Here is a 24719-nt window from a genome sequence, read left to right on the forward strand (position 1 = left end):
AATGCACCCTGAGCACACACACAATTCCAAATCCTTCACTTCAGACTATCCTGAGCTAAAGAATATTCACTTTATGCTTTTAGAGCCCTCCAAATAATAATAACAGTTCTGCATTTAATAATAATGCATTAAGTATGATGAACTAACAATGAACAACACTTTTTACAGCATTTATTGTGGTTAAGTTTTACTACAAAGTTTGGGGGCGGTCATTTTTTTTTTTTTTTTTTTTGGAAAGAAAGAAAGCAGTACTTTGAGGATGCATTCGTTTGATCAAAAATGCATCATCATTTTCACAAAAATATTAAGCAGCACAAATGTTTTCAACAATGATAATAAATCATGGCTGCTGAAAATTCAGCTTTGCCATCACAGGAATAAATTACATTCTAAAATATACAAATACAAAACTGTTACTTTCAATTGTAATAATATTTTACAATACTAGTTGTACAGTATTTTTGATCAACTAAATGTGGAGCATAAGAGACTTATTTCAAAAACATGATAAAATGCAGACTAAAAACTTTTGAACGGTAGTGCATGTTCAACGTTAATTCATGTTTGATCATAATCATTAAACACAAGTGTCTACAACATGAAAGGTGTTCAAAAGTATTCCTCTGAGGGTTCTGCCACTGTGAAAATCTAAAGGTGCAGTTTTTGCACTTTTTCCCTGACACTGCTGATCAATCCATGCGGAAACCCAGATGGACTTACCAGCACTCTGAAAGGTCATAGTGCCACTGTAGAGATTTGAAACAGAAATAATGTCAATGGATCAAAGTACGCTACAGCATGGCTCCTCACTTTTGACTATTTATCTGAGGGTATTTTCAATCACGCTGGCAGATGGCTGACACCAAATACGCAGCAATTTGCACGAGTCATTATCCATTCACGGGCTGTTATTCAGTCTGCAGCTGGGATTATCAGATCGGTTCTGTTTTCTTGTACGCTCCTGCTTGTATGAGGTTCTCGCTATGATATGAAGGGTTAATTTTTTCAATCAGAAGAGGGGGTTTATTTTAAGGACGGTTGCTTAGGAATGCAGAAATTGTCATTTGTGTTTTTGGAGAGGAGGACTTTAAAAGGATGAACGGAAGTGAAGTGTTTTGCCCCTCTTTCCAAAGAATGCTCTAAAAATACCCTGTGCCGGCCCACTGAACCTATACTAACCAGACGAAATCCATCTGGCCTTTCTGCAGCCACACTCGCTCACCACCTCTCTCTTCTCAGTGGTGCACGCCTGTCATACACACACACACACACACAGCTCTTGATGAGTGGCGGAGGATAGAGCTGGAGAGATGTGCTTCGCATGCCAATGAAATCACTGCTGATTTAATAAAGACTTGTTTTTAGCAGCTCTTCCTGCTTTATGAGGGACAGCGAAGTAACATCACCACAAACACCGACCAACCTTATGTTTTTATCCCCTTGTAGGGTTTCTAACGGCCTAGGAAGCCTTTAAAGTTTCATCTCTGCGGTAACAAGCTTGATTGCTTGCTCTTTCTGTCTAAGACTGTCTGACCCTTGACGTCAATATGCAGCATTGACGTCATGCCCAGGTTTCTGAGAGAAGCTGAGCCCTCAGGAGGCTGTGCAGGAGAAGAGGAATGCGACGGATTGTAAATTTGTAGGAACATAGCTGAGGAATTGTTTGAACGAGTGCGTTTTGTATGAATAAAACATAAGATGCGTAACTGATAGAGGAATTAGGTCAAAATAGTGAGAAGATTAAAACTTTGGATGCGATTCGCGTTTGTTTGTTTGTGTGCAAGGAAATATGAGCACACAGGATAAAAACATAAGGGAAAGAAAGACAGTGTAAGCCAGAGACTTCTAGAAAAGCAGAAGATAAGAGGGTCTTTAGAGTGTGCTGGATCCTCTGGGTGACCACAATGCACTGCACACACATGCCGCCCAAAGGCACAGTGGTAAACTTTGATTCAGCTCCCTGTTCTGTTCTATCTGGCAAACAAACACAAAAGAGTGAATTCGTCTAACACATTTCAAATATTGACCCTCATCCAGCCGTCGTGCAACAGGGATGGAGAGATGCAGAAAAGCTGCTTATCTCTTGTGAATGTGTGCGGTTGTAGTTTTAATTACCTGAAGTGTGGAAACCCCTCCAGACTGCTCTGACTGACAAGTGAAGTGAACAGATCTCATTCTGGTAGTGTTAAGGATTTTCAGCATTGGATACACAGTAGAATAGTTCCCCAGTGCATTCGGTGTATGTTTAATGCGTGTAATGCTATGGATCATTGCTGGTATTCTCTGGCAAAACCGCAGTTACAGCCAGCCTAAAATATCCTCACTATGCTCACATTGAGATCTGGAGAGAGAGCGCCCTCTAGGTCTCATTGTTAGTATTGCAGGATAAATATGCATTCCAATCCGGACTCTGACCTGGGAAATTCGCTTTATATTGCAGACAGAATAGCACTGATGCTAGCTTGTGTTTTTCAGATGACCAAGTAAAAATGCACAATCTTTCTCTGCGAATGTTTGCTGAACAGTTTTTTTTTTAAACCACACAGAAGTAAATTTGACTTGGTAAACAATCACTTTTAAGCAAATGCATTGCATTAACATTAACCATTACCATGTGACATCATATGCCGTCACTAAGGTGAAACCAGGGATCCAAGTTGGATGTTGCATGGAATGCAGCATAAGCATTTTATGTACAAAAACTTAATTTTAAGAACATTTTGTTTAAAAAAATGTTTAATGCAAAAATTATATTTAAAATCTACTTTTTCCACCAATTAAATGTAATAATTTCTATTTAAACACCAAATAATAATAATAATAATAAACAGCAATGTATACCTACAATACCATTCAAAAGTTTGGTGAATTAATCAAATCTTACATGCAAGTTAAAAACACACTAAATTAAAACTTTCTCTCTTAAAGGGATAGTTCAACCAAAAATGAAAATTCTGTCATCATTTACTCACCCTCATGTTGTTCCAAACCTGTATACATTTCTTTGTTGTGCTGAACACAAAGAAAGATATTTTGAAGAAATTTTGTAACCAGGCCGCTTTGGGGCACCATTGACCTCTATACTAGGACAAAAAAAAAAAAAAAAAACTGTTCAGTTTCCCACATCCTTCAAATTATCTTCCTTTGTTCAACAGAACAAAGAAATGGATGCAGGTTTGGAACAACCTGAGAGTGTAACAAATGTTATAAGTATTCGATATATCAGCCAGCCCTACCTATAGCATATTCGGTTCAGAAACTCTCAAGCTGACAGATCCTTCTCTTCTACACACACAGGTGAGAAGTTTGAGCTGCATGCAGGCACGGAGTCTACGCCCAGCGTGGTGGTCCACGTCTGTGACAGTGACACGGAGGAGGAGGAGGAATCAAAGATCAACCCTAAACCAAAAATCATCCAGACCCGGCGCCCAGACCTGCCAGTCTCACACTGAACTCTACAGCTCCACACAGAGTCAGGAGGATTTGACCCCTCCACCATCTCCATCACAGGATCTCGGCCACCCTCCTTCAGAACCTTGTTAAACACACAACCAGGGTCTGAGGGACTCTGATCTGTGTTTCTCGTTCAGCACACACATGTATACAATCCTCAATGTGCTGTCACAAGTTTTTTTTTTTTTTTTTTTTATGTTGGCAATACTCTGTGTTCAATATGGCCGCTCTCTGTCCCTCTTTCCCAATCTGACTCTGTTGTAATGTCATCTGATCACCAGTTAGAGGCAGCATGTACCTGTCCCTGCTCTCACCTATGTCTCTGATTGGCTACTGGACCGTGGCACGTGATGGTGTCAGATGTGCCTATTGGCTAATAGCTGGCCATTTGGCTTTGCTCTTGCACAGCAAATATGTATCATTTGTACCCAGCAAGCCATTAATAATAGTATGTTCTTCATAAGGGCATGCAAGCCACTAAATGTGGCTAAACACCAGCGCTGCATGTGGCACCCTTAAAAAGATATCTTGCCTAACAAATTTCTGTCAAATAATCCTAGAATGGCAAACAATTTACTTGTGCATAGCAAAAAAGTGCAGACTGCAGGAATAGTTCCCTTCAGGCCAGTGCATGTTCTGGTAGCAAAATATATGTTTTTATTTCCCGCTATGTATAATTGTCTACATGTCTCGCCGACAGTGTTCTTACAGAAAAACGATGCTATTCTGAACAATAAGCTGAAATTTTGTTCATACCATGCACCTTTCAATGGAAACTATGAGTTGCTCCCTCAATATGAATCTTTTTTTGTCGTGCTTGGTCCCCAATGCCCCTTGTTAGACGGAAACCTTAAAGAACTTTTTTTTCCCCATTAGCTCCCATTACAGTTTTGATGACATCAATGGCTAATCAGATGTCATTTAATGAAGTCTGTAATATGCATGGTTACTCGTTTCTAGAATTTATTGTAGTTGTCCAAAACCATAGATTTCCTCGTAGTTTGTGAGACTTCGTTCGCACGTCACTTCATTTCTAATCATTTGAAAGAAATCATGTATGATGCTATTGAGACAGATCTTCCAAGTGCTATTACACAGTGTGTAACAAAAAGCTATTGTTATGAGGGTGATGCCGACCTTTCTTATCCTATTCAATATCTTTTTGGTGTGCTTAACTCATTTACGGATTATAAAAAAAAAAAAAAAAAAAAACTGATTTATGTATCCATAGTACATAACATGAAGGCATGCACAAACCATATCCGTAGATTTGAGTCGCAGAGGCGCTATACAACCCCGAGTAGTCGGCAAACACACCACAAAAAAGCATTAGTTAGTTAAGGTATAAACTAAGGTTATATTATTTCTTCCAAGACTATAAATGACACCCGTCCCGGACAGTATATCAACACTGTGATGTGTCATTACTGTGATACTTGACTGACACCCTACGCTAAAGTATTATTGTACGAGTGTGTTGTGCATTTAAGAAGGTTATCAGGCTTAAACATCTGTTGTTCAGTGTTCACGACCTGTTAAGGGTAGCCACAGCTTTCATAATACCATGTTTCCTGTTGAATTGGATTGTTCCTTGGTCCAAATGTCTGTGTCCATTAGCCTAAAAGAATGTAGAAGTAATACACCCCATCCCGCTGAAGCAGTGACTCCTTCGCTGTTCTGGAAACAGGGTTCTTACTGCTCTCTTTTGACATTGCCGTCTGCATTGTGACACAGATGTTTCCATATGCCGCAAGCCTTATTTGATTTAGCACTCACAAGGTTAGCAGTGCACACTCTGGTCCGCTTCTCTGAAAATAAGAGGCATACGATAAATGTGTAAACGAATGGGGCGAGAGCAATATAACAAAACCGATACCAACCGTCCACTGCCTTGGACTTTCCCTTCCAGTTCATTATTGCCTGCTTGGCCAATCGGCTCTTCCCATATTCTCTTCTCACAATCGACAAAAATCTATCGCAGTCTCTCATGCTGCCAGCCTTCCTTACTGTCATGTAATTTAAGATTTTTGTATTGTTCTGTATTGCACTTTCTTATTCACATGACTGTACACAGTATCATTCAGTAACTGTATTTCCTTTTATTTTTCATGTACTCCTGAAGACATGATTAATATCTCTGTTCTTAAAGTCTTCGATCTGGAGTTAGTGTCACTGATGTTGGAAAACGATATCTGTATTGTGTACTCGTGCAAGACCATTGGTGTTCTTGTCATCTACATGTGCGTCCTGCCTGCCGACACTAAGGAGACATATCTGTATATATTAATCAATATTTTTACTGCATTTTTGTACAAATATTCATGGTAGCCATGTACAAGTAGTTGAGATGATTCTTTGTTAGTATTAAAAAAAAAGTTTGGTTTTAAAACTCTGGCGTGAATTTTGATGACTATACTGTACGATAGATAGATAGATAGATAGATAGATAGATAGATAGATAGAGATAGATAGATAGATAGATAGATAGATAGATAGATAGATAGATAGATAGATAGATAGATAGATAGATAGATAGATAGATAGATAGATGTCTCAAAGATAGATAGACATGTATCAGATAGATAGATAGATGTCTCAAAAGATAGATAGATAGATAGATAGATAGATAGATAGATAGATAGATAGATAGATAGATAGATAGATGTCTCAAAGATAGATAGATGTCTCAAAGATAGATAGATAGATAGATAGACATGTATCATAGATAGATAGATAGATAGATGTCTCAAAGATAGATAGATAGATGTCTCAAAGATAGATAGATAGACATGTATCATAGATAGATAGATAGATAGATGTCTCAAAGATTGATAGATAGATGTCTCAAAGATAGATAGATGTCTCAAAGATAGATAGATAGATAGATAGATAGATAGATAGATAGATAGATAGATAGATAGATAGATAGATAGATAGATAGATAGATAGATAGATAGATAGATAGATAGATAGATAGATAGATAGATAGATAGAACCATAGCTAAACAGACGGTCTTACAGCCTCAAAATAGCCAAACCCTGTCCTCACGGAACGCGGTGATGACGTGTGATGTCTGCGCGAGCAGTGTGCGAAGAAGTATGGAAAAACATACGTTGACAGGCTGGTAGGACCATAGACATAATAAATACATATTTATTATTGGTCCTGAGACTTCCACAGAAGATATACAGTATACTTTTTATATTTAGGTCACTTCTTTATCAGGATGTGAAGAGCAAAAGAAAAAGAAAGCATCAACTCAATAATATAATTAAACTTCTGGACAATCCTTTGACCTATTTAATTTATTAAGACTGCCCGCAACTGCAATGTCACTATCCACCGGAAGATGGCAGTCTTACCATCTGTTACTGATAACTACTCAAAGGTAAGAGAAAACAGACTGTTAATGAATACAGGTCCTTCTCAAAAAATTTGCATATTGTGATAAAGTTCATTATTTTACATAATGTAATGATAAAAATTAAACTTTCATATATTTTAGATTCATTGCACACCAACTGAAATATTTCAGGTCTTTTATTGTTTTAATACTGATGATTTTGGCAAACAGCTCATGAAAACCCAAAATTCCTATCTCAAAAAATTAGCATATCATGAAAAGGGTCTCTAAACGAGCTATTAACCTAATCATCTGAATCAACTAATTAGCCTAACTCTAAACACCTGCAAAAGATTCCTGAGGCTTTTAAAAACTCCCAGCCTGTTTCATTACTCAAAACCACAATCATGGGTAAGACTGCCGACCTGACTGCTGTCCAGAAGGCCATCATTGACACCCTCAAGCAAGAGGGTAAGACAGAAAGAAATTTCTGAACAAATAGGCTGTTCCCAGAGTGCTGTATCAAGGCACCTCAGTGGGAAGTCTGTGGGAAGGAAAAAGTGTGGCAAAAAACGCTGCACAACGAGAAGAGGTGACCGGACCCTGAGGAAGATTGTGGAGAAGGACCGATTCCAGACCTTGGGGGACCTGCGGAAGCAGTGGACTGAGTCTGGAGTAGAAACATCCAGAGCCACCGTGCACAGGCGTGTGCAGGAAATGGGCTACAGGTGCCGCATTCCCCAGGTCAAGCCACTTTTGAACCAGAAACAGCGGCAGAAGCGCCTGACCTGGGCTACAGAGAAGCCGCACTGGACTGTTGCTCAGTTTTGCATGTCATTCGGAAATCAAGGTGCCAGAGTCTGGAGGAAGACTGGGGAGAAGGAAATGCCAAAATGCCTGAAGTCCAGTGTCAAGTACCCACAGTCAGTGATGGTCTGGGGTGCCATGTCAGCTGCTGGTGTTGGTCCACTGTGTTTTATCAAGGGCAGGGTCAATGCAGCTAGCTATCAGGAGATTTTGGAGCACTTCATGCTTCCATCTGCTGAAAAGCTTTATGGAGATGAAGATTTCATTTTTCAGCACGACCTGGCACGTGCTCACAGTGCCAAAACCACTGGTAAATGGTTTACTGACCATGGTATTACTGTGCTCAATTGGCCTGCCAACTCTCCTGACCTGAAGCCCATAGAGAATCTGTGGGATATTGTGAAGAGAAAGTTTAATTGTCAAGACCCAACACTCTGGATGAGCTTAAGGCCGCTATAGAAGCATTCTGGGCCTCCATAACACCTCAGCAGTGCCACAGGCTGATTGCCTCCATGCCACGCCGCATTGAAGCAGTCATTTCTGCAAAAGGATTCCCGACCAAGTATTGAGTGCATAACTGAACATAGTTATTTGAAGGTTGACTTTTTTGTATTAAAAACACTTATTTTATTGGTCGGATTGAAATATGCTAATTTTTAGTTTTTTCTTTACTTTTTTGCCAAAATCATCAATATTAAAACAATAAAAGGCTTGAACTACTTCAGTTGTGTGTAATGAATCTAAAATATATGAAAGTCTAATGTTTACCAGTACATTACAGAAAATAATGAACTTTATCACAATATGCTAATTTTTTGAGAAGGACCTGTATTTTAAAACGAAATTTCTACGAAATTTCACATTCATTATATTGTCATTAACAACTAGGCTGTAATAAAGGGGAGATCGATCTGATTTAAATATGATGTCCTTTGTAAGTCAATGTATTGCATTATGCTTGCCGCCTTAAACTTTTAAAGTGACAAAACTTTTGTGACCCACCCGGTTACTAACTTGGCTAATCCAAGTAAACGGAGTGCGTGCGTTCCAGTCCCAGGTTCCAGGGCCAAAGTGAGTGCGTCACCAAGTGTCCTTGTTTCACAGCATTGCTGAAAGCAGCCTGTAGGAACTAGAAGCTGTGCCAGGCCAGGTTCCTGAGCACCAGTGCCAGCCTTGCCCAGAGAGACCCTCTCTGAGTGTGGCACAGGAATAGGTGCATGGAGCGGTTGCCACCTGCTCAGAGGATTAGCCAAAACCACACCAGAGACCCTCCGTAAACACCAATTGCTTTCCCAAACACATATTTTTGCTGTGAATACTGAAGGAATTGTGTCTTTGCCTCGCGTAGAATATCACATTCACTGTACTGCTAATAATGCAATATGTGCTTTCTCTCATTTTTGTGCTTTTTAAGTTTTGCTTTCTCTAATTTTTTTTTTTAGATCTAAGCTGTATTGAACCTGTTACTGGTTGTGTGCCTCAAAATTTTAGTTTGTAAAGGATATATATTCCAATGAGATATCAAACTATTCCCCCAATAGTTTACGGGGGTAAACGGCTATCATATGACAAACAGACTGTAAGAACTGAAAGAAAAAAAATCCCTAGAAAAAACGTCCTGCCAGAAAATTACCAGTACCTTTGTTTACGGACATTTCCTTTAACTCACTAGAGTCCTTTAAGTCAAGTCAAGTCATCTTCATTTATATGGCGCTTTTAACAATGTAGGTTGTTCCAAAGCGGCTTTACAGTCCTAATAGGAAATTAAAGTAACAGATTGTTTTGGTTTTATGGCAGCTCTAGTTATTAGTTATAAAGTTATTTTCCAGTTAAAGTTAGTTTTGATTGATTCACTTCCGTCACAACGATCATTAGTTATTAACTTAGGGGCCGCTAACACCACACTGTTTTAACAGAAAACTCTTAAGTTCTCTCTACGCAAACTTTAAAAATGCGAACCTGTGAGATCGCTGGTGGCGTGCACATGCGCATTAAGAGTTCATTCATAGGTATGCGCATTTGAATATATGTGCATTGTGCGCAGGCATGTAGTCCTTCCCTAAAAAACCAACCCTCAACAAACTACTTGTCTGGCCTTAAAATTTATAATACAGAATTTTATCGCTTCGGCATAGCCACATGAACCGGAATTATCCCGACAACGATTATCTGTACAGAGGTAAAGGGAAGGAGGCCTTCACAGGGGAGGGACTAGTTGACACTTCAGGTCTGCGTTGTCGTCGCGTCCAGACGCAGGTCCTTCATCAGATCTGGATACGGCCTGGATCGGGCGGACTGCAGTAAACCTCGGGATAAACAGAGAGACTAATATTAGCGTAGATGCCATTCTTCTTATGGTGTAACAAGTACATCAGGATTTATGGGAAGTGTTCCCGGTTCCGGCTGACCTCTATGCAGCCTAACATTGAATTATAGAAGTCTATAATGTGTTATGTGAATGCTAGGTCAAAGAGATGTGTTTTTAGTCTAGCTTTGAACTAACAGAGTGCGTCTGCTTCCCGGACAATGTTAGGAAGACTGTTCCAAAGTTTTGGTGCTAAATAGGAAAAGGATCTACCGCCAGCAGTCGATTTTGATATTCTAGGTATTATCAAGCCGGAATTTTGAGATCGCAGTAGACGTGAAGGACTATAATGCGTTAAGAGCTTGCTCAAGTACTGGGGACCTAAACCATTTAGTGCTTTGTAAGTATTTCAGCAATATTTAAAAATGTATACGATGTTTAATAGGGAGCCAATGCAGTGTTGACAGAACCGGGCTAATATGGGCATACTTCCTGGTTCTGGTAAGAACTCGAGCTGCTGCGTTTTGGACCAACTGGACTTTGTTTATTAAGCATGCAGGGCAACCACCCAGTAGAGCATTACAATAATCTAGCCTTGAGGTCATGAACGCATGAACTAACTGTTCCGCATTTTTCATTGAAAGCATATGTCGTAATTTAGATATATTTTTAAGATGGAAGAATGCGGTTTTACAGATGCTAGAAACGTGGCTTTCAAATGAAAGATTGGTATCAAAGAGCACACCCAGGTTCCTAACCGACGACGAAGACTTGACAGAGCAGCCATCAATTGTTAGACAGTATTCTGGGTTAATACGGTAATACGAGTTTTTTTGCCCAATAATTAGAAACTTTTTTTTTTTTTGAATTAAATGGTAGGAAATTACTAGTCATCCAAATTTTTATATCAGCTACGCATTCCGTTAATTTTGTGAATTGGTGCCCTTTCGTCGGTGCGCGAAGAAATATAGAGCTGAGTATCATCAGCATAACAGTGAAAACTAATGCCATGCTTCCTAATGATATCTCCTAAGGGTAGCATGTACATGGTGAACAGCAACGGTCCTTGTACTGAGCCTTGTGGTACTCCATACTGAACTTTTGATCGATAAGACATATCTTCATTTACTGTTACAAACCGATAACGGTCAGATAAGTATGATTTGAACCATGCTAGTGCAATTCCACTAATGCCAACATAATTTTCGAGTCTATTCAAACGAATGTTGTGGTCGATGGTATCAAATGCAGGACTAAGATCCAGTAACACTAATAGAGAGATACAACCACGATTGGATGATAAGAGCAAATCATTTGTGACTCTAATGAGAGCTGTCTCAGTACTATGATATGGTTTAAATCCTGACTGGGAATCCTCGCAGATACCATTTGTATTTTTGTAGGCCAACCCAGAAATTTGCATCACAATCGACAAAAACTCAATAGGATTTTTCCATTGGTTTTTTTGATTTTTGCAGAATATAAACTCTGTGACCAACAAAAGTTTGTGATTCTTACATGTTTTGTTAATTTTTTTAAATATTTTGTTCACAATTGAACATTTTCAATAAACTTGAATGAGTTTTGATATTTGAAGCCTAAACTATCAGCAGAAGTAAAAAGCTAAACGTAGGCTATAAATGAACTACACCACGGTCGAGAGAATAGTTTTCAGAAGTGTGATTATAAACAATTAGGATATAAAAGCGGATTAGTGAGTGGATGAATTTTCCTGTTCGGACGTTTAATGGCCTGACAACTTCTGTAGTCCCATTTAGTAAAAGCTTAAAAACATATAAGGGGGGGTTTTACTGATGTATCTTATGTTGTAGAATAAAATGTGAAAATATTTTGGGCTTGTGTTCACCCAGACTTTATTTCAGGCATTTAACCAAACACCGCTTCAAAAATGCTACCTTTGTTTCCGAGTTTTGGCCTTCAAAAATACATTATCGCCAGCACTCCAATTTAAAACACCTGTGAAAAATCAACAGAAAATTCCTTGATATTAACATCATAAATTGGGAAATGTTTTAACCGACTTTTCTTAGCTTACTGTTGTTAATAAATAAATAATTCTTAGCTCTCTTCTCATTAGGAGAGCTACATTGTTGATGGCACAAACATGCATGAAAACCAAAGGGCCCCCGTTTTTTGCAGTGTTCCCTGTAAAACATACACAGATTCCGCTGTGTGAATGCAAGAGCCTGTGTTTGTTTGTGTGGGATTGCAGTCAAGCCTTAATTGAGGAGATGAAATATGTGGTGACACTTTTAGAGAGGAACGAGAGCGCTTGTTCTTGCTGCTGGGATAGAACCAAACGCATAGGTAGTGGACAGATGGAGGGATGAATAGATATGTATGCGAATGGAATAGACAGATGGATCTAGAACAAGCACACAAACATGAACACACAATCCTGCGTGTCGTAAACAAGAACGTGTCTTCCTCTTCTATATTGAAACTTAAAATGTATACTTGTCATTGCATTAGATAGAAAATGTCACTTGGTTTTGTAATCAAATGCAATGATCACAGACACACTCACATACAAAAACCATTATTAGTCAGTTGCGTTATAATCTTTTTATTTATTTATATCCAACAATGACATATAGGCCTGGGTATATTGGAGCAGTGATTGCTTCAGTTAAGGCATGTTAATATACATTTGTCCAATCACAGGACAGGAGAAGGGTGTTAATGTTTACTCTTCAGCCCTATTGGGCAGGAGACCCCTGTGCCGCCCAGCCCGCAGTAGCCATTGGGGTTCTTGCTGAGGTACTGCTGGTGATAGTCTTCTGCATAGTAGAACTCCTTGGTCATTGTTATTTCTGTGGTGATGGCTCCGAAACCCGCTTCAGTCAGCACCTGTCAACAGGAAGGCCATTTATGATGAATACTGTATACAGTAACAGTGAGTGTATGAGCATTTAACCTGATGAGATCTGTGTTATTCCTGAATTAGAAGAAAAGAGTACAATGAAATGTATATAAACCAAGTATTTTTAAATTAATTTATGTTAAATGTTCAAATTAAGATTTTTGTCCCCCCCCCAAAAAAAGTGTCGTAATTTTGTTTTTCCATGACCATTATCCACCCTTTCTCTGTTTACTACCCTTAGTTATAAACAGGACATTTTGTTTTGCCTGATCTTTAAGATTTTTTATGTGCTGTGGAAAAGTTTGGGGTCTGAGATTTTTTAAAAGAAATTAATACTTTAATTCAGCAAGGGCACATTAAATTGCTCAAAAGTGACAGTAAAGACATTTAAAATGTTACAAAAGATTTTCGTTTCAAATAAATGCTGTTCTTTCTAATCACCACAGAATCCTGAAAAAAACTGTTTTCCAACAACAACAAAAAAATTAAACAGAACATTTTTTTTCAACATGAATGATTTCTCGAGAATCATCCCATGTGACACTGAAAACTGGAATAATTCAGATTTGACATCACAGTATTAAATTAAAATCGAATTCATTAATTTATTTGTTTAAATAAAACAATTCAATTTCAATTCAACTCAAGTCAATTTTGATCAAATAAATGCAGCCTTGGAGAGCATAAGAAACTTCTTTCAAAAACATGAAAATATCGTACAGAACTCAAACTTCTGAACGGTAGTACATAAAAAATGTATTAATATTTATTCAAATGTATTAATAAATAATATCTGTTAGGCTTTGCTATATTGCTCTGTGATGTTTAATACTGGTGTTCTCTTCCAGACCCACGTAGACCCTTTGTAAAGCAGTACAGCATTCATTTAGTGAGAGACACCGAAAAAGGGAGTAATGGGGATTTCTAAATTTATAAGGACGGGCAGATGTTCACTTCTCATTCCAGATGTTCAGAGTAGTCCGTTAGGAGGATTATGGGAAGGATGAGTACCCTGCACTCCTAATGCCTGAGGCCAAGCACACACTCCCAATGATCCTGCAGCATCCGCACACGACTGGTGCATGGTGTTCATATTGATTTAGTCTTTCTCTCTCGGTGAGAGCTTGATTGTTTGGGGTTGATGAGAGACAGCATCGGGCATTGTGGTGTTTGTGAAACTAAGAGATCACTGCATCTGATTACCTTTCTATAACCCACCTTTTACCAGTAGACATCTGAAGATAATAAGACAGATGCTGAAATCTGATTGGAGCAGCTACATTATTTGCAAATGTAATTTATGTAATAAATGTAATTATTTAATAAAAGTTAATGATTTAATTAATAAAAATAGCATGTATTTTTAGGCCTTAAGAACTGCCTTAATTCATTCATTCTTTCTCCCTCAGATTTTGGTCCATATTATCATGATAGCATCACGCAGTTGCTGCAGATTTGACGGCTACACATCCATGATGTGAATCTCCCGTTCCAGGCACATCCCGAAGGTGCTCTACTGGATTGAGATCTGTTGACTGTGGAGCCCATTTGAGTGTAGTGAACTCACTGTTATGTTCAAGAGACCAGTTTAAGATGATTTGAGCTTTGTGACATGGTGCATTATCCTGCTGGAAGTAGCCATCAGAAGATGTGAACACTGTGGACATGGTCAGCAATAATACTCAATTGGTACTAAGGGGCCCAAAGTGTGCCAAGAAAATATCCCTCACACCATTACACCACCAGCAGCCTGAACCATTGATACAAGGGAGGATGGATCCATGCTTTCATGTTGTTTACACCTAATTCTGACTCGACCATCTGAAAGACCATCAGTTTTCATCTGATGAAAACATCCCAAGACTCGACCATTTTACTTTGTAAAACAACTGTAACACAGTTGCCTTATTTAAAACTATGTGAATGGCGCTTTTTCAGAGTGTAATTCTGCACTAAATCGTTTCAGGTGTCACAGTGTCGAAAATTGAGAAAGGTAGAAAAAGCACACACTTTTTTTATGTTTTGGACAAACTAACAAGGTTGAGAAAGGCAGAGGACTCAAGCTCTGCCTTTCTCAACCTTGTTAGTTTGTCCAAAACATAAAAAAAGTGTGTGCTTTTTCTACCTTTCTCAATTTTCGACACTGTGACACCTGAAACGATTTAGTGCAGAATTACACTCTGAAAAAGCGCCATTCACATAGTTTTAAAACAAGTAAAAGGTTTTTGAAAAATGAGTTTTGCTTGCTATAGCGCTTAGCAACTTTTTCTGTCACCAACCTTTCCCATTCTTTAACCTCTTTCTCTCCATCTTTGCGTCTCAGTGCCTGTGTGAGAGCGAGGGTTGATTCTGTGAAGAAACCTGCCAACTACCACATTTTGCTGACCATCTGGCAAGAAGCAGTTATGCACCTGTTAGGAGCAGCTGCAGGAGACGGGAGCTAGGTACAGACATATCATCTCTCTCTCTGTCTCGCTGTCTTTTTATAAAGTCCTCGCAAAACCTGTACATCCACCCATCCATCAGGTGCCCTAAGGGGCCACAGGGAGCTCCGCCAGAGAAGACAAATTAATACAGGTTCAACTGGAAGGCATGTGGGCAAAATGTGCCTGCTTTCACCAGATGAAGCATTTCATCCTGTGCAGAAAATTGAGGTTGCCACAATGTCACGGAATTTGAAGAAAACACTTAAAATTTTCAAAATTGAGACCTGCTGCCAAGACCAGGATGCTTTTCCATGCTGGCCCAGGCTGAATTGTTCTAGTCAAAAAAAAAAAAAAAAATGTTTTGGCGATTTGAGGTTATCTGTTGGCATGGCTTTCTGGTAAATCTTATAGTTAACTTAGTTAAGAAGCTTACTGGGAACACTAGCACTCCACCAGCATTAAAAACACCAGCCACAGTGGAGGACACTTCTGAATATAATACATCTGATGATTATTTTCTAAAAAAGAAACACATTTTGAATTTAGACTAAAATTAGACATCAATTAAAATTGTGACAATAATTTAAAATCTTCTTAAGGAAACTTAGTTCACATCAATGCAATTTCTTTCTGCATGTAACAACGTACACAGTGCACACCATGATATCCAATTCGTGAACAAATTAGCGAACGATTTTTTTAAATGCATCAATCGAAAAGAATCATTAAACAGTCACTGATTCAGTGAATTAGAGCCCTTTATTGAACCAGTTATTACTCCACCACCTGCGTGACATCATTGACAAATTTGCAACAATAGCACACTGAGTGCTAACAGAAACACTACCGGCATTTGTTTGAATGTTGAGCCGCAGCTCATTGGCCACTGATGCAACAGCAACCAATCAGCTGCGCTATGTAGATGACGCTGCGATTGCTACTAAATAAGTAAGGACCTATCAGCCTGCGACATTAAAGTTTCATGCCAGAACTAGGTAATTCTGTCATGTCAACTATCGGAGAGATTGGCAAGGTAATGGATATGGCAATGTATTTGGTCTTGGCGGAATAGATCTGCTACGCTGCTGCAGAAAAAGTACAGAGACTTGCTACTGCCAATACATTCACAGACATTGCTGTGAGCATGTAAGGTATGCTGCTGCTGCTGCACATGTAACATACATTAAATAAACTCCCAACAAAGCAGGAGACAAGACATGAGAAAAGTGCAAAGCCCCCCTCCCTCACACAAACATCTTTCCAGATAGTTGAAGGCTGTACAGCCAATGCCACAATTGCGCAGCTTTTCCCGGCCGCTTTAGATATTTGAGTTTGGGGCACAGTTGTGCAACAGCTGAAAGAGACTATTGCACAGATGCACAGGTTAATGGAAGAAATAGACAACAATACAACCATAGACGTACTGCTGAGTGAGAAAGCAAGCTGCTGCATAGGCAGATATGCATATATTTGTATTGGACAAATTGGACAAAACACTATTTGGGCTACCTTGCTTGACTGGCTTAACACTAGTAGCTTATGAACATGTGTGGCTGGGCTACCTTGCCAACTGGCTTAACACTGGTGACCTAAATGACCATGTGTGCCTGGGCTACCCTGCCGAATGGCTTAGCTCTAGAAACGTGCACTATGTATGTGTTCTCATTAACAATAGATATACGTCGCAAGCTGATAGATATACAAACCCAGCAACCACCTGATCAAGTATCATAATTAAATCATTTGATATATCATTGTCATAACGTTATACTCTTATTGATAAGTGAAAAGCTATTGAATTGATAAAGAAAGACAAAAGTGCTCTGAATCAATAAAAACATTGCCCTGGAAATAATTAACTCGTCATTAGAGTTATGAGGCTAAACATGGTAACACCGTTGAAAGCGTGAACAACACTTATTTTACTTTAACCTTTTCTCATATCGGTAGCTTAGACAGCGTATCCTCACAGCTATTGCATACAATAGACCACTTGCTGTGGCATAAACACAATTGCGTAAACACTGCAGCTAATATGCTTAGTTAATCACTCCACAAGACTGTCAACATCACTTAGATTAAACTGTTATGATGCTCATTTAGGAATTAATAAGCAAACCACGCAATATGTACAAAGATGGAGTAAAAGAGTGTTCCGCTTATCTTAAATGTTGATTTCAGATGCTTTCTGAAAGTGCGCTGCAGAGTGCTAACAGCAACACTACTGGTATTTGTTAGAATGTTGAGCCGCAGCTCATTGGCCGCTGATGCAATCAGCTACGCTAGAAGTCGATGCAATCGCTACCAAATGAGTAAGGACCTATCAGCCTGCGACATCTAGAGTTTTATGCCAGAACTAGGTAATTAGTAGAATGTCTAAAGCGGACAATTGAAATAGATGTTCTTCAAAATTGAGTCAAGATCCCTAAGGTTCTATATAGAACCCTATTGAACCTTTTTTTTCTAAGAGTGTATATTCAATAAAATCACATTGCTTTTATAAAAAATCCTCTTTGCATGTGTCTAGCTGCTGCTAGTGAAACACTTCTTTTTAGTTTTTGCTGTGTCCTTTTTTGAGTCAGTAAACCCATCTGACATGGCCTAACAATGCCTTCACACTGGCTAAATAACTACTCTCCAGGTCTGTACCATCAACCGCCACTCTCAGTGCCAACCAGCAGCTGGCCAAACTGGCATGGGCAGAAAGCAACAAATCCCAGAATTCTGATGCCCTGTGCAGGGTCAGGCTCCACCATCAACATACCAGTTACCAGCTCCCACTCCAACACATGTGCAGCTATTAGCAGGAACAGTCACCAAGGAGACAGCGCAGCACAGTTCTGTGCTATCAGGGAGAAGGGGGATATGACCAATTTACTGTTAATGGCATATCAAGTTGTCGATTTCCATTTCTAACTTTTGGATCACAGATATGGACAGCTGAACCAAAAACATTGCTGAAAACAGACCAGAGCTATGAGCCAAGAGGCTGTAATTATGAAGAATGTTAAGACGCATTTAATTTATCAGGTTCATATAGGAAACAGGAAGTTTTATTACACTCATTCTGATATATTTGATTCTGATTGGTCTATCGGGGGTATTGAGCAGTCCAACATTTTGTATGATGACCGCTGTATTGTATACAGTATTTGATAGTCATCCATGGCAATGTGGCAGTTACATTCATGTCTCACATATCACCTCAGGTTCTATTTTCATCTAATTGACGTTGTCTTGTGACAGTAAAAATGGAGCCACAAGTTAAAACGTGGGGGGGGGGGGGGCTGTCACTATAAACTATCCGTTAATTAGTTCATTAATAAAAATAGCTGGATGAAAGAGACCTTAAAATAGATGACGTTATTTTAAAGCTACACAACCATTGAAAAGTTTTGGAGCAGGAAGATTTTTAAAAATAAATAATATTTCAGCAAGGTCATATTCAGTTTGTTAGCTAGGGTGAATTAAATTGAGCAAAAGTATTCTAAAAATTTTTTTTTAGATATATATATTGCAAATAAAATGCTGTTCTTATGAACTTTCTATTCATCAAAGAATCCTGAATTTGCTGAAGTAATAATCCAAATCAGTCTTCAACTTGCTACATATTTTAAAGCGTCAATTTTTGGTATCGACCAGCAACAGGATTAGCATCTGTCATTTCCAACACATCTTGCCCACATTGTATAGTACGGATAGGAAGCGAACTGGGATGCAGAAACTGTAAGAGCTCAGGTTTGTGCTATTGTTTACCTTCATTCCTTTGTCTGTGGAGATTTTACTGAGCTTTATGTGGCTTTGATGTGGAGAACAACATTCAAATTAGCTCGCGGAACACAGTTATTTAATTCCTTGAAGAGGATTCATGTTTTATAGCAGCTGAGCACAAGGAATGTAAATAATGTCCGGTTCTTTGATTTGAAACTGCTGGGAGGGCGAATGAATAAATAGCAACGAGATGTTGCCCGGTTTATTCTATTTATCCTTTTGTTTCAGCCTGACTCTAGCCTACAATTGAACTCCAATCCTCAGTCTGGCTCAGGGTCTCTGCTCTGTTTTTATTGTTCACCTCATCCTTTTGTCCTTGAGCTCGAATCGGCCTTGATGACGAGACGGCCATTCAAAACCTGCAAATCATTTCATTCTCTGAGGAAGAGTCATTTTTATATGAATCAAACCTGGAACAAATCACAGGTAGAAAACGTTGCTTTGACATATAATGAGTGGAAATCATATAGTGAGGTAAACAAAGTTATTCAACCAAGTGAATTTAGTCTTTAATTCCTGTCTTTTAATAAAACAAAGAACACTGCTCACATTATATTTAATGAAGCTAAACAGACTAGTGTTGATTTAGTATCATTTAGATACTATTCTAGTTTTCAGTAATATTAGAGTTTTTATATTTTTTTATTTTCCAGTTTTATTTTTGTTGTATCTTTTTGACATTTTTATTAGTTTTTTTTTCCCTTTAAAATATGTCTATAAATGTTTTATTAGTTTCAGTTTTAGTTATTTTAGGACATAAATTTAAACTAAATGAAGTTTCAATTTAAATTTTGAATATTTTATTTTATTTCAGTTAACATTGCGGCAGTTTGATGGTCACTCAATTTATAATAATTATGATAAGAACAACTTTATTGTATATAGCGTTTTTGAAAGTTTCTATATATATATATATATACTATAATTTTTATTAACTATGCCCATCCTATAGAAAAAATAAATCTTATTTATATTACATTATTTAAATAACGTACTTTTTTTTTTTTTTTTGTGAAAATATATATATATATATATATATATGTAACTTATGGCTGTTATGTTGTTTCTGGTCTCCGATCTACTAATCCACATCATCTTTTATTTCTTACCACATGTACAGTATATGCAACCCAACACTATCATTATAATTATAAGCGTTAATGTTTAAACCAATGGATTTCCACGGAAAATAAAGCTCACCATTGTGGAAGTCAAGCATTGATCTCAGTCTTTTTTAGTGAATATTCGTAGATGACGTGCAGCTTTGATTTTTCCAGTGTAGACAGCCTGAAAACAGTTACGATGCGTCATCAGACATGTCCAGTGTGGACACAGCATACGTTTTTTTTTCTTTAGCAGGGCTTGTCTGTAAGATAGATCTACTTCAATCAGCAGACACAAAGAGAGAAAGCGACACTGGCTGGACGAGTGTTTCTCTCTGTGTGTCAGTTCTATCTTTTATTCATTTGTCCACTTATTCAATCAGATCTTCATTATGCCACATGCCTCCCGTGGTCAGGGGTCACTTTGACTCCGGGGACCATGCGGTTCACCCCACCCATGAGTGATGCTCGAGTCATGCGGCTTCAGAAAGGGGGTCGTCAGCCTACAGGGACCCAGAGTCCTCCAGAACAAAGAGGCTAGACAAACACGATCTGCAGACAAACGCACAGGGCCAGATTCAAATGACCTCATGCACAGCCTGTTTAGTTCAAAATATGAAGACAAAGACCTTTAGATTCACTTTGAGGGACACAGTGATGGATGATGTCAGTTCGTTTAACTGGAAAGACAATCCAAGATAAAATGAAACTGTAATGTCCCTTATTTTGGTTCTGCATGAACTCAATTGAAGTTTATCTTTTATATGAATCTCAGAATGCAAAAAGGATTTATAAAAGAATAAATCAATATCAACAAAAAATAATGCTATTAAAATTAGGACATTAAAAAAAAGCATTTGAGACTTAAGGCCCTGCGCTCTAGATTCTAAAATATCTCTGAATTTCATGAGTGAAATGATTACGCAGTCATCTCTGAAACATGTAGTGGAGTAGGTGGTGTAGTGCTGAGCTGTTTGGTGACATGTTTCTGTGTTTTGTTTGCACGCTGCTAAATGCATAAAATTCAGACTAATTAATTTGCGTGTCAGACAGAGCAGTCATTAGGTATGCAAATACCTGCATGTCCTGGTTAAGGGAAAAAATGTGAGAGTCAGAGATAAGGAGCCTTTTTTTTTTTTTTTTTGGTGAAGCAATTTCATACTGCAGAAGGATAACTGTAAAATTAGAGGGCAGGAAAAAGCTATGTGTCATAAAGCTAGCATCGCATTAGCAAGAGGAATATTTGAGGCAAAGATTAAACACTTTTAAAGGTGACACATAGGCCTACTAAAAGTGTTTGGGCTAGTATGTGTTTTTGTGTGATTGTGCAGGGTTTGCCCTTGAGATCAGGGACTGTGTCTTTGAGAACGCATCCGCTGGCACTGAGAACGGCATGGCTGGTGAGGAAGGTGGCACCGTTCGTTTCCTGGCAGCTCTTTGCTTCTGTCCATAATGATGTTTAGGGCTATGTGCTCGCCGGTGCCAAAAATCTGTTCTATACCATTTGTTGAGGTCTCTTGAGGATATCATCATGAAGGAAAATAAAACCTGGATTGTCTGCAGCCGCTAGAAGTACGACAAGGGGAGGAATTGGGACGGGAGGATCAGTGGTCAGATGGTAAGCAGGGAAAGCGAACCATTAAAGACAGCCAGCTTTCTGATCTGGAAACAGTAGTTCTGGTGGGCATAAATTTGCTCTGATGCTTTGGGTTTGTGGGGGTTATGCATCAGATGACACAGACATAAATAATCATATAGTTTCTCTGGATCTTCTAGAATCTTTATGAGATGCAATGTGTCAAAATATGAAGTGTGAAATACAGCACGAGACAAGAAGAGAAGAGACCATCAGATGAGATGAGACTATATGATACGAGACAAGGCGAGATGAGTCCTAACAAAAAGACATCATCAGATGAGATGAGATGATACAATACGAGACGAGATGTGACGAGAAGACATCATCAAATGAAATGAGATGAGATGAGAAGAAACCATACAAAACGAGACATGACGAGAAGACATCATAAGATAACATAAGACGATACGATACAAGATGTGACAAGAAGACATCATCAGATGAGACGAGATGAGACAAGATGAAACAATACAATACGAGACATGATGAGAAGACATCATGAGATGAGACGATACAATACGAGACGAGACATGACGTCAGATGAGATGAGACGAGACAAGACGAGAAGAGATTAGATGAAACGAGGAGAGATGAGACGAGATTTGATGAGAAGACATCATCAGATGAGACGAGATAAGACGAGACAAGACAAGACAAGAAGCATGAAAAAACAAAGAGAAAAGACCAGGCGATTCCAGAATAAAATAAAAGAGATTCAACGACAGACTCGCCAAGAAGGCAACAAATGAAAATGGTTAGAGAAGAGAAAGTGTGAGATGAGACGAGAACAGATCAAATAAAACCAATAAAATCAGATGAGATGGGACAAGAAAATTACACTGGTCAGCCGCAAGGAGCAGGAGCGAGGGCCGTGATAAGGAGCAGAGAGCGGCACATTGAGGAAGGCAGGACGCAGGAAGCAAGAGCAGCAAAGAAAGTTCAGTTTGTTACTAAAGCAATTTGAAGACAGATTTGGCCGGCAGATGGTTGGCAGCGCTGTGTTTGTTAAACCAACTGGTCGGGTACATTAGGATGTCGGGGAGCAGCATGCATTGAGTCTCCATTTAGAACAGCCACACAAGGGGGAGGGGAAGAGGGGGTGCCGGCCTGGCAAGCTGGTCAGGAAATAACGGGAGCGGTCGCAGAGCGGCCGGGGGAAAAGCTAATTAGCCCACGCATGGCCCGCAGTCTCACACACACACACACACACACACACTCTATAATGAGACTCAGGTATGTTTGACACCTCACACAGATAGAGAGACCTAGAAAATACTGATCCAATCACCTCGGCCCCCTTCCACATCCGATTTATTCCTGTCAATCTACTGCAGTCTGATCTGGCCCAGCGTTTCTCTCGCTCGATGGGTTTCTTTTGCTTTCTCTGTCTGTTCATGTATTCGTCAAAAACATTGGCATGGGCCCCTTGATGGCAAAATATAGTGACATCGGCAAGCCTGCGTTATTGTCGTTAACAAAAAAAATGTAATTATGAAACACGTTGGCAACAAACTGAAAAAAAGTTTAAGATGAAGCACTGAATTTACTAACTGGAAAATAAAAATGAACTAAAACTAAAACAGAAATTAATTCACTGTAAATAGCAATATTAAAAAAAATTAAAATGAAACCTGAGAATATCAAAATTAAAGCTAATTCAAAATATTAATAAAAACTATAGTACATAAATAACACTGTGACAAACTAGCGAACTGTGTGAAATTCTAAAGCACAGTTGTGCATATGTCTACAATATAATGTGTTTATTTGACTCAAATAAACAATAAAAATACTACCTATCATAAAGAAAACCATTTTTTGGAAAAGTTTGACCAATTTTTACCGAACTGTTACCGAACATCAGACGCTGCCCACATACAGCAAAATTGAGAAAACAGTAGTGTCTCCAGTATGTTCATGTTTTCACTAGCAGATGACTGACCTCGACGGACTCAACAGGAGAAATGAACCAGAAAAGATTTCCAAATGAAAGAAGGCGGAGCCTCCGCGCACACCTACTTATTACGCAATCGCCACGGTCCAATGGTAGTACAAAGGTGTTTGATGTAGATTTAGCTAATTTTTCCGTTGTTTCGAACTCCCAAAACAAACTCCAAACAAAATTCGTTTTGACTTGATTTTATTCGAAATTACGTCATCAGTTAGTTCTTTGATTTCGCTTCAAGTATATTGGGGCCTTTATGGTGCTTTTTGGGAGCTTGGCAGGCTCGATATTTTTCTTTTTTACATTATATTGAAAAGAGTGGTTGAAGTATTCTTAAAAAATCCACCTTTTGTGTTCCCTGGAACATGCAAGTTTGGAATGACATGAGGGTGAGTAAATATTTTTGATTTTTTGGGTGGACTGTTCCTTTAAAAATCAATTAGCCATCCTTGGAAGGCCACACAATGAAAGTAGAAAAGCACCACAAACTCCCACTTCTGATACACCTCCTCCCTCGTAATTACAGCCCACATTATCCATGGGAGACTGGTAGTGAAGGTGCGACTGGGCTTTTACTGCGCTAGCGTGTAATAGAGTGAGGCTGCAGTCGCTAATTAAGGCCATTGTGATTTCTTGCAGACATTGATGGGGAGCTGTAATTGGTGGAGTGCAGTCAATCTCCTGGATTTTGCTCAGGGCGCACGGAGACTAGGTAAACCACAGATGTGGAGACCTCGGAGGGGAGAAACCTGTCTTTTGTTAGCCCTTAATTGAGATGCTAATAGATGGGAACATGCCACACCAAGTTCTTGAGACGTGAGGACAGAGAGAAGGAGAGAAGGTGAGAGAGAGTAAATGAGCACAAAGGCAGGGGGTGGATGGATGGAGCTCTACCCCCTGTAGATAGGACACAGTGCCCCCTTGTGGTTACTTAGCCTATACCAGCATTGTAGCTAGCATTATTATGATGCTACCATCTCTGCCAATTAACAGCCCATAAACGAAACAGGAAGGGTAAAGCCGGAATATTCCATATTGAACA

The 24719-nt window shown here is 38.9% G+C and overlaps 2 protein-coding genes across 4 annotated transcripts in view; one reads left to right on the top strand and one right to left on the bottom strand.

Annotated features, from left to right (window-relative positions):
• Window positions 1-4712, top strand: part of rcan2 (regulator of calcineurin 2) — a 68718-nt gene extending 64006 nt beyond the window's left edge. For both annotated transcript variants that reach the window (XM_056269117.1, XM_056269118.1), the window contains one exon: window positions 3298-4712. In XM_056269117.1, the coding sequence (XP_056125092.1) occupies window positions 3298-3452 (155 nt within the window). In that variant the 3' untranslated portion in view covers window positions 3453-4712. The remainder of the gene's footprint in view (window positions 1-3297) is intronic.
• Window positions 4713-12476: 7764 nt separating this feature from the next.
• Window positions 12477-24719, bottom strand: part of msraa (methionine sulfoxide reductase Aa) — an 82274-nt gene continuing 70031 nt past the window's right edge. For both annotated transcript variants that reach the window (XM_056269147.1, XM_056269146.1), the window contains one exon: window positions 12477-12780. In XM_056269147.1, coding sequence (XP_056125122.1) covers window positions 12610-12780 — 171 coding nt within the window. In that variant the 3' untranslated portion in view covers window positions 12477-12609. The remainder of the gene's footprint in view (window positions 12781-24719) is intronic.

Source organism: Rhinichthys klamathensis, unplaced genomic scaffold (genome assembly GCF_029890125.1).
Source record: "Rhinichthys klamathensis goyatoka isolate OS25496 unplaced genomic scaffold, OSU_Roscu_1.1 h1tg000281l_1, whole genome shotgun sequence".
NCBI lineage: Eukaryota > Metazoa > Chordata > Actinopteri > Cypriniformes > Leuciscidae > Rhinichthys > Rhinichthys klamathensis.